This window comes from Lupinus angustifolius, unplaced genomic scaffold (assembly GCF_001865875.1).
Source record: "Lupinus angustifolius cultivar Tanjil unplaced genomic scaffold, LupAngTanjil_v1.0 Scaffold_18_2, whole genome shotgun sequence".
Lineage (NCBI taxonomy): Eukaryota > Viridiplantae > Streptophyta > Magnoliopsida > Fabales > Fabaceae > Lupinus > Lupinus angustifolius.
In genome coordinates, this window is record NW_017719103.1 from 1 (window position 1) to 11,802 (window position 11,802).

Here is an 11,802-nt window from a genome sequence, read left to right on the forward strand (position 1 = left end):
GAGCTTACAAATTTGTATATCAGAATAGCTTGCAGTACAACAAATGAACAGAATGTATTAGTTGAATCAAATATACAAATTAATCGATTGAAAACAGTAAAGAGAGAGAGAAAACAAATCCTGCAACGCGAATTTTTATCCTGGTTCGTTTGTTGTCCACTGCAAACTACATCCAGGCCTCCCGGCTGACTTGGGAGATTTCCTTCACTATAATCGAATCAATGTAATTTACAAACACATTATCCAATTACAACACTTAGCAAATGACAAGAAATCAAAGAAACTATTCAATGGTTTGACTCCCTTCCTACCGATAAAGAAAACGTTTCTTTCGGCGTAGCCCCAGCCAAAGAATCTCTCGTTCTTTCCTTTTCTTACACTCTAAGCTATGAAGAAACACTCAATCTCTAATGATGATAAGACACCAAGAGATTCCCTTTACAATAATTATACAACAATTCACGAATAGCTATATACTAACACGGTTCACTTATTATCTGAATGAATGTCATAGCTTAGTGGTAAGGCACACTGTTTGGCAAGTGGCGAATCCTTGGTTTGAATCCTTGCGGTTGCATTGTTTCATTTTTATTCACGTTAATAATGAATAAAACATTGACAAAACCATCCAACCAGGATCAAACTCATGACCTCCAATTTATGGCCAATAGATACGACCACTAAACCAAATGTCATTTTGTTTCATATATCATGAAACCAATATATATATATATATATATATTTGCTATGTGAATTCAGATATTTTAGAAATATCTCTCACACTAGCTGTATTCCACTATAATATGAGATATTTGCACAATAATTTTCACCTTAGTGAATATCATTAATATCCACCTTCTATTGTTGAATTACACAGTCTAGCATTAATGAATGTTGAGCAAACTTAGGCAATGCTTCAACTTGTCCATGGTAATCGACTTGGTTAAAATATTAATTGTGGTTTCTAAAGTGTGAACATTTTACAAAAGTATATAGTCATTGATATTATTGGTTCTACCATGGTACACTTGGTTCTTTGCGAAGAAGATAACATTACGACTCTCCTAATATGGTGGAACGTCACCTTGCTCAATTTCTAACTCATTTACCAACTCCATAAGTCACATGACTTCCTTATAAGCTTCATCAACTACTATATACCCTGCTTTAGCTGTAGACATAACAACAATAGAAAAGAACTAATGATCCTCACATAAATGATTTGCCTATGAGGATGAAGAAAATCTTGTTGTGGACCTTCTCTTATCCAAGTCATCTGCATTACTTGATAGTCTAAATAAAAATAACCAGTAACTAGATGCTTACTCTATTGGTTATCAAATATGATATTGAAAATCGACTTCACTACATTCAAATGTTATTTCTCCAGTTTCGACATATACTTACACACTTGTCTAACTGCTCATGTCTAGTCTAGTGTAGTGTACACCATAGCATACGTCAAGAAACTAGCTATACTGACATATCAAACTTTGATATGTATTTCTTCTCTTCATAAGTCTTTAGACACTAATTTAGGAAAATCTTAGTGATTTGTCAATAGATTACTTACTAGTTTAATATTGTTCATATTCCATGTGAATCTCTACTCCAAAAATCTTCTTAGTAACCTTTAAATCTTTTACGTAAAACTCATTTGTCCAATATAGTTTTCGACATTACTAAATGATTAACATTATGCAACACAAAATATCATCTACATAAAATAGTAGAAAGTTAATTAGTGTGATTTGTTGTTAATAATGTAGTATATCTCCTTTGAAGGAATGTTCTTTGTTATTGTTAACACCTTCTTGATACCATGCCTTTTGAGAATGAAGAGACTTATATCAAATAATGTTTTCTTGATACTATCAAGAATGTGTTTTTACATTTTTTTTGCTAAAGAACTAATTCTTTCTGAGGTTTATGGCTACCCATTCTAATATTACTTATAAGAATCGAACTACGACTTTGAAGATCCAATAAAACTTTATCTCACTCGACTAACGCATTATGGTGTAATTTTTTTCTCTTAGAGAAAGCAAATTGTCATTCTCCTTGAGTAAAATTACAATTTTGCCACAAACTCATCAATGGGCATGATAATAATAGCCTTCAACAACATACCTATTCTGTTACCCGACCCTGACTTCAAACCTCAAATCCTCATAATCTTCTTATGGCTTGGTGCCGCAGCAACATTCACTTCAACCTTAATCTCCTCCCCGATGCTCCACTTATTCCGCACACTCCCTCCAATTTCTCACTCACTCCTCTCTTCAAAACTAAAAATAAGGCAATAAGCAAAAAAGTTTCATCCTTTTTTCTTTAAAGATTAAATTTTCTAAATTTCATTAATTTTTTATTTCCAATTAGATTCTTCATTCCGACAATAAATACCCTTTGTTGTTGTTGTGTCACTCTCCACTCAGATATCTTTTCCGCGCCGTAACATTGTTGCTGTGTCCACTCACATGACTATGGAGGAAGAGAAACCTGTCTCTGACAACCGCATGCTCGTTAGTTTCCTTCATTCTCTTCACGTGTTTTTTGTCTTCTATTTTTATATAATCAAGGGTATTCCATTATTCTATGGATAAGAAACTAATCAATGTGAATTTCGGACTGTCCCTCCCGATAAGTGTTGCATCGAAGATTTTGTCTTCTGTTTGGTTTCTGAGAATAAATAAAAAATGGAGGAAATGAGCAGATTTTTTTTTCACTTTTTAGTGATTTATCTGTGGTAGCTTCATTGACTGATTAATCTGATTAATGGTTTTTTTGCATTGGTCTCATTATTTTGGCTTCTGAGTTTATCGATTTTTGTTCATGAGGAAAATAAAATGGAGAGAAGGGACTTCAAAATTTCTGCTTTTTCCCTCTCTTTATCGTGATATATCTATGGTACGGTTTGATTAATTTGGTCTTTGAGTTTTATGAATTCCTCTTGTGGTTTTCGCTTCTGGGTTTATGGGTTTTTGATCTGTTTTTGTTTGGTTCTAGAGGAAAAGGAAGATAGAGTTAGTGTTTTGGTGATTTGTCTGTGATAGATTAATTGTTTGATTAATATGTCTTAATATTTTATCAGCTTAGATCAGTTGATATACTGGCTTCTGGTTTATGCATTTTTTGTTTATGCATTTTTTATTGTTGATGATTTATCTGTGATGGTTTAGCTGGTTATTTAATCTGTTTATTGGGTTTTGTCATTGTTCTTGTGTTTGGACTTTTATTTTTATGGGCTTTGGTCTATTTTGGTTCTTGAGAAGAAAAAATATGGAAGGGTTGGAGACTAAAGTTTATTTTGTGGTGAATTATCTTTGGTGGATTAATCTGTTTGTTCCAATTTTGAAGGTTTATGTTCCTCCGCATCCGTTGATCAAGCACTGGGTTTCCGTCTTGAGGAACGAACAGACTCCTAGTCCCATCTTTAGTGAGTGGTGAAGTTTCTATTTTTGAGCATCATTTTGTAATTTAGTTGAACATTGACCTGATTTTGTTAACTGCAATCAACATGGGAACACCTTTATCGTGTCATTTGATTTTTGAATTTCACAAGATTGTGCTTTTTAAAAAAACTGTTGGTTCAAGTGTGGGCAACGCACTTCCTGAATTGTTATTGTTAAGTGTAGAAAAAACATGACTTATTTAACATCAACAGAAATAATTCTAGGTTGCAAAGTGTGATTGATAAATTTTCAGAATTCATTATTCAAAATATGGTAAGCAATCTTATCTTCTGGTTTATTGAAAACTAGAACTGGAACCTATTGAGCATGATACACTTCGAGCCTGTAGCTCAGTCTTGCATTTTTTGGAAATTCTTTAACCTGTGTGTATCTTATGAATTTAATCAGACTTTGCTTCCTGATTAAATTTATGAAAATTTCTTTTATTGTGATAGGAAATGCAATGGCTGAGTTGGGAAGGCTACTAATGTATGAAGCTTCAAGGGATTGGTTGGTTAGTTTCTGTATCATGTCCTTGCTATCACCCATGTTTTTCACTTATATTTTTTCTATAATATAATTTGATATTGTTGGATTTTTTTATAATAATACTTGACAATCTTAAAACTTCAAAATTAGCCATGATGTTTTGTCATGTAAAATGGTTTGATGTGGCCCGATGCAGTTGTGTTGCGGCCTAAACGCGGTTGCGTTGCAGCTTGACGGGCCACATCATTGTGATTTGGTGACGCGGCTACATCACGTGATGTGGTCCACAATTTGAATCACTGATTGTCGCATAAAAATAGGCATAGGGACTCCTTAAGACTACTATGCCCTTAAGGAAAATTTTCAGCTTTAAATTAGGACTTCTGTATTACCAAATGAAGGACTCAATTATATTTCCCCAAAAAAAAAGTGAAGATCCTGTAAACTCAATAGAAAAAAACATAAATCTGGCCCAAATAAATATCCTTATCACGAGTAGAAAAAAATGGCAAAATAGCCTTGGAAATATGAAGTTAACCGAAATATCAGCTCTCTAACAATCCTTAACTAGTATGGTATACTAAGTTATTTAAAATATTGTTTTCATGCCTTTGTTCATATGATTTCACAAATTTGATGCAATTCATTCTTAAGCTAAGTGTTTCTTAAAGCTGATGCCCCATGTACCACTCTCTTCTCATTGTTGATACAATAATCTGGAACTTGCCACCGGTCAGAAGTGGTGTCCTGAATTAATACTTTGATATCTAAATTTCGATTTGATTTGATTTCATATGGCTATCCAATAGTTTTTGTCTTCCTTCCTATCAATCATCCCACTCATGCTTTTTTTCTTCTCTGCTTTGCTTTAATTGTTTTCAGCCTACCGTTTCCGGAGAGATCCAATCGCCAATGGGTGTTGCCTCAGTGGAGTTCATTGATCCAAGGGAGCCTGTGGCTGTAAGCAGCATATTGCTTTCAAGTCTTTTGATATGTTTGTTTAGAATTAAATATTTGCGGGAGTTTTTATAGCCTGACAGTTAAATCCACCCATTCCACATAAAACAGTTGATTTTTTTCTTTATGCTAAGTTGTTAAGAATTTCAGAGATATAATTTCATTAACCAAAACCATGATCGTGTTTTGGTATTTCTTTGATGCTACTAATATCTACCACTTGTCCAAACTTAAGCCCTTTTACAGTCTTCTTCATGCGGTTGGGTAGCACCTTTTTGCAAACTAGCCTGAATCTTTTACTAACTTTTCAGGTGATTCCAATTTTGAGAGCTGGTCTTGCTCTTGCAGAACATGCATCATCAATCTTGCCTGCAACAAAAACATATCATCTAGGTAATCAAACAAGAGGATGCAGATTCTGTATTGTTGCATAATTTGTAACTTGAAGCCTTGAATTCAAAGGCATGTCCAACAAACATGATATTTGAAGAACAAGACTGCTTTTTACATATTTCTACATTTCTGTTTCATGATTCATTTTAATAAGATACCGACTTGGTTAAACTTCAAAGATTGTTAGTTTCGGGGATGCACTTCTTAAAAACTAGAGTAAATATCTCATCAATTTCTTAATCAGATAATAATTATTTTTTCGCTTCACATTTGAAAAAGGAATAAGCAGAAATGAGGAAACACTTCAACCAACTACATATTTGAACAAGTAAGAAATTTATATTTGAAAGAGAAATATGGTCACCTTGTTTTTCCTTTCCTTTCTTCGCTCACATTGCTCAATTGCCTCTATTGCCTTTTGCTTCTTTTACTGAATGATAGAGCACTCTGTTACATATTCCTGTATATGATTTCCAGGTTACCGAAGAAGTTTGCAGAAGGATCTAAAGTATTTGTGGTTGATCCTATGCTTGCAACAGGTATGTATAATAATTTCCCCTCATTGTTCATCAAGACTGAACCTTTTAACCTCTATCTTCTTGGTAGAATAGTTTTGTTTTAGCAGTATTCATGTTGATTAGTAAGTCACAGATAATCAGACATGTTAGAGTTACAGATAGCCAGATGTATTAGTATTCATTTGAGATTTCAAATTTTTACATGAGAATAAATGAAGTTTTCCCGAAAATTTCAATCAATGTGAATCCGTAACAGCAGGAAGCACAATCTATGAAATATGTGCATCCATTTTGAGTTCCATATACTTGAAAAGTTGAAAATCTGTTAAGGTGACCTCACTGCGACCTTTATTAATATTATTTTGTTTTTCATGTGAATAACAGGTGGTACTATTGTGGCTGCCGTGACTCTGCTAAAGGAACGTGGACTTGACAACAAGCAGATAAAAGTGGTAAGAAATAAGCTGTATTATATTCAGAAACTAGATTTCTTTTTTGTTTTTGGTAGAGCTGCAAGACATTAAGCATGGCCACGAGGTTTCAAATCGCGACAGATTATAGTTTATACATGCATTGTGTGAGAAATCTGATCGGCTCATGTTAACATGTGAGTGACATGTTTTGGTTGATGGAGGTGGCTAGGGTTAAAGATTGTTAGGTTAGGATACATGAGAGCACCATGTTAAGATAAAGAGTGGCAAAAAACCAAAATTTGTAGACATTACATAAAATAATGGTAGTTCATATCATACTTGACAAGATCGAGATCTTACGTAAGATTAAAACGTGTGATCATAAGTTAGATCGTAAGATCCCACCAAACATAAAAAATTGTATTTCAACTTAAACATATGCATTAAAATAGCATAAATATGAAAATATTCCTATCCAAAACTAAATTTATAGATAAACTTACGCTATAACCAGCCGCACTTAGAAGGAACACAAACAAAGAGTAGCAAAACTAAATGGAGAAGCATACAAAAGATGAAACACAACAAGTAACACCCCCATGATAGAGAAACAACCCAATAGAAATAACAAAGAATTGAAGCACCAAAGAAAACCCAAACTCTGAGAAATCAAGAGAAAAAGCAAAGAAAACAAGGAAGATTACAGAGATGAAGGTTGAGAGTTAAGCAAGTATTTTCTGAGTAAGGTGCTAGGGTGTTGGTTGAAGACCCAAAATTTAGGGTTGTTTATATGCATTTTAACAATGGGCCCAGGTCAAAAACCTAAAATTTTGGGAATTTAGGGTTTTTTTATGTGTACTTTAAGAATGGGCTCAGGTTGAACCCGTGTTTTGACCGGATGTCTTTTAGCTTTCAGCCACTCAGAAAGATAGTGCTGATTCCACGATCTCACGTTCTTTCCCGGCGATTTCACTAGTTCTAAAAAATGTAAGGTCGTGCGATTTCACGTGGAAAATCGAAATCTTGTCAGCTCTTCATACTATAACTATGCATCTCTCAATGTTCCATCATATTGGCCTTCTTAATACTCAATACTTGTCCAATATAGGATATTTTGCTAATTCAGTTATACATAGCCTAATTAATTGATTTATGACATTGCAGATATCTGCTTGTGCTGCCCCACCAGCCCTTCAAAAGCTGAGCGAGCAATTCCCTGGGTATTGACATCACTTTAAATTTCTTTACTTTCTCCCAAGCAATTGAGGGTAAGCCTCGACACAACTATAATGTTGTTTACCTTGTGATCGAGGTTAGGGGTTTAATAAAAACTTGGAAACAACCTCTTCACTTGCAAGGATTAGACTGTGCACATCTACCATCCTCCTACCCGTGCACTAGGCCGTCCTTTTACATTCTTTCAAACAATATCACCTGCGAGTTTCTGATTATAAGTATTATATTTTGCAGGCTTCATGTGTATACTGGAATAATTGATCCTGTAGTTAATGAGAAAGGGTTGGTGCCTCATAACAATATTGTAGTTACATTATTGGGAGTTAGCTAATATGTATAGAATTGCAGCATTATTAATGTATTTTATTTCTCTTATGTAGGTTTATAATTCCTGGCCTTGGAGATGCAGGGGACCGAAGCTTTGGCACATGAAATATCTAGCTTGTTTCACTTTATATCATATGCTGATTTTTCTTCCATTCTTCGGATGGCTGCTGAACTTCAATGTGGTTTAATCAGTGGCTTCTGTCTCTGATTTTTCTACATTTTGTACTTGTATTTTATGTGACATCTAAGAGGGTGTGCTTGACTCAACATTAGTATTGTTGTTTAGTGACTATGAGATTACATATTCAAATTCTGGAAAGAGTTTTTTCGTGTGTGGAATATATCTACCTCAAATCTTATTAAGTGGGAGATTTATGCACTAGGTTGCCTTTTTTATTTTGTATAACATCTAGTGACTAAAACTTGTGTTAAGAAATATAATTTTTTATAATGAATTTATTTTATATAGAATACGGTGTCTCTTACATAAAAATTACATGAAAAAGAGTGGCTATGGGGACTCATTTCTTTTTTCAATGATATAAAATTGTTGTACAAATAACATTGTTAAAAAAAGATCAAGAAAAAAACAAAAAATAATTAATTGAGGTTTTAATTGTGGTATACAATAATCGCTTGTGTTTTTAATTGTTGTTTAGGTATATAACTATTACATAAACACATGCATAGTTTATCTCTAAAACATTTCAATATTAGAGTTGCACAAAGTTCCCTGAAACCGTTGAACCAGGGCAGGGATGCTCTTAAAGGCATTGTAAATTTAATATTAAAGAAAAACGGTTGAGCTAAAGAAAATCAGATATTTTTTCCATGTATTCCCTTTGGGTCTGACTCGAACTTCTTCCCGCTCCCTTGGTCAGCCTCCTTTTAGAGTGTATTTTTTCATACCCTAAAGTGTAGACACTGGATAACACCATATACCATGTGAGAGGGTGAATTAAATTTGCAAAATATTGTCATTTTTAAATGATTATTTAGAATTTTTCAACAGAAGCAAAAACTTCTAGAACAATATTGCAGAAAATTAAAAGAGGTAAGGATATAGAGATTCTCATCAAGATGTATATTTATTCACATTCTTCACACCAATATGAGTATTTTATCAAGAGATTTTTCATTATGTAATTAAGTTTCTTATAAGCCTCATACCAAGATTATCTTCTAAAACACCCAATTCCTATAAGAAAACTTTCTTTTTACACAATCGATCACTAAAACCTATGGCGACACTTTGATTTGATAAAGTAGAAGAAAACTTTTTGAATGACTAAGGATTATTATACCCAATCTAATGATGTTGAAATCTTTTTCAAGAACACTTCAAAGTTATTATTACACTAGGCTCTTGAAAAAGTGTTGTTTTGTTTTGAAATACTTAGGATGATATAAGTAGATTTTAGATGGGTTCCAAGGTCTATTCGTAGAGGTTGAAACATTTAGAATCATAATGATATGTTTGGGTACATACTGGTTGAGTTTCGAATTCGAAAATATACTTCCAGTCTATAATAATTAGTTATTTGCTCCTGTTAATTGGTTACCGGACTTTACTGTCCACTAAGTAATTGATTACTCACCTCAGTAATCAGTTATTGGATGCTTTGTACAGTTAGGTAACATTTTACTATGTTTAAAGTAACGTGTTATTCCGTTTCACGTGACATGTTATTCCATTTTCATCATAAAACTCTTCAAACACAACATTTTGAAATCCACTCCATGATCATTTCTAATAGAAGAAATTTGCAAAGACATTTTCATTTTGAACACATTTTGCATATTTTCAAAAAGCATGACCCACATCATTTTTATGTACAAAAAATAATGTTTACTTGAACCTTGATAATTTCCACCAAAATATATTGTCCTAAATGAACCAAATTAATCCATATGCAATAATTATAATGATCTAGAAGTTGAAAAATATGTTTTAGTTTAAAAGATACTTTAGTTTTAGTTTGTTTGCCTTTTTGACATGGTCACATAATTTGTCTTTAACATGTTTATTTTTTTGGCAAACCAACTACAATCTCATGTTTTGTCAATTTATTTAAATGAGCCATATGAATGAAAGCTATCCTTCCATCTCATAACCATACATCACTATTACTAACTATAAGATAGGGAAATCAACGGGGCAGAACGGGCACGAGTAGTGCTTTCTCATACCCATACCTCCATTATTTACGGGTACCCACGTGAGTAGTGGGTATTACGGGTACCCCACAGGTTTTTATGTTTTAATATATTTATATATTTTATATTAATCAATACATATAAAATAATTATTACATAAATAATAAAATTTATGTACTTGTTAAGTTTATCTTATATTTCAATCACTAAAATTCATTATAAAATAATACAAAATAGATAATATATAAGTATAAAATAATAATAAAAATATAATATATCCACTCCCACCCATAAGCCACTTTTATGGGTACCAGTTGTGAATATTTTAACGGGTACCCACGAGGCGGGTATTTTTGCCATCCATACTATAAGACATTTGACCTTTAAGCATAAATAATCTAAATATATCATGTAAATATTGTTTATCTTAGAGTAAATTACACTAACACCTCCTGAGTTTCAGTAAAGTTACACAAACCACCCTCAATTTTTTAAACCTACAAAAAACACCCCTAATTATATACATACATTACACTAACTACCCCTACAGGAGAAATAAGTGTAATTTCTTAAAAAAAGCAATGACAAGTATAATTAAGTCAAACAATATATGATATATTGTGAAAACAAATTCAAATAGCGTAACAATCAATGTTTATCCAGTATTTTTGGTTCGTTACAAACTATATCAATAATTCTAAGAATATGTTTAAATCATGCTTATACTTTATTGTAACTAACCAAAATAATGAATAGACATTGACTCTTATTCTATTTGTACTTGTCTTCACAATATACTTGTCTTCACAATATACTATATTTTGTTTAACTTAACTACACTAATCACCATTTTTTTATAAAAAAATACACTTATCTCTCCCCTAGGGGTAGTCACTGTAATAATGTATGTACATAATTAGGGGAAATTTGAGTGAGTTTTGTTAGGTATCAGTGACAGAATACACCTAGGGGGGTTGAATAGGTGTCACAGTTCCCACTTATCGCTATTTGCACCAAAGCCCTATTCTGGAAAATCACCCAGTTAATCGATTAAAGATATGACTTAATCGATTAAGTCGCACAGAAATAACAGTTGCTGAATGACTCAATTACACGGCTAATTACATATTATACAGAAATGATATAGTAGATATATTTGAAAACAAATGATCTTTATTTGACAGTAATACTATATTCAAAATATCAGCTACAATAGGCAATTAAAAGCTTCTTAAAATAGAAAAGAGATAAGGGAAAGAAACAGTCTGCAACAAGGTTTTTATACTGGTTCGTTTTGTGATCCATTGCAAAACTACATCCAGTTCTCCACTATGATCTGGGACATTTTCTTCACTAAAATTGAAGCCAATGTGTCTTACATACACACTTCTAATTACAAGACCTTGAACTCTACCTTCTTGAGTTCCCAGAACCTCTACCTTGGTTTGACCTTACCCAATCGCCTAGGAAAACCTTTCCTACGATCCAGCCCCAACCAAGAGTATGTTCTAAACTCAAGACCTCCAATTCTTGGTGAAGACTCTCTGATCTCTTTGGTGGTACGACACTAAGAGACGACTTTCCTTGTTACACAAACAACAACAAAAAAAACAGAGTAATGTGAAGCACAAAATAGCTCTAATATTACAAGAAAGAACAAGATATAAACCCTATACAAATCTCACAATTACTATGAATATGTATAAGATCAGAATCATGAAGAACATGTAATTTCTACCCTTAAGAAATCTCTAAATAGTAATGAAAGAATCACAAAAGAACAAGATAGGATGATGAACACATTTGATAATATGCAATGGATGACATGTTAATCCCTAAGCATAATACTATCTCACTCTA

General features: G+C 32.9%; 1 protein-coding gene across 2 annotated transcripts; it reads left to right on the plus strand.

Annotated features, from left to right (window-relative positions):
* Positions 1-2,121: 2,121 nt before the first annotated feature.
* Positions 2,122-7,988, plus strand: LOC109338119 (uracil phosphoribosyltransferase). Of its 2 annotated transcripts, XM_019575262.1 has the most exons (13): positions 2,159-2,233; positions 2,273-2,299; positions 2,436-2,522; positions 3,358-3,436; positions 3,908-3,966; positions 4,824-4,901; positions 5,210-5,291; positions 5,571-5,619; positions 5,769-5,830; positions 6,194-6,261; positions 7,387-7,442; positions 7,693-7,740; positions 7,839-7,988. In XM_019575262.1, the coding sequence occupies exons 1-13, from the start codon at positions 2,183-2,185 to the stop codon at positions 7,888-7,890; spliced, it is 798 nt and encodes a 265-aa protein (XP_019430807.1). In that variant the 5' UTR covers positions 2,159-2,182; the 3' UTR covers positions 7,891-7,988. The 2 variants fall into 2 exon arrangements, with proteins under 2 accessions (XP_019430806.1, XP_019430807.1); XM_019575261.1 differs by having other exon boundaries at positions 2,122-2,299.
* The last annotated feature ends 3,814 nt before the right edge of the window (positions 7,989-11,802 follow it).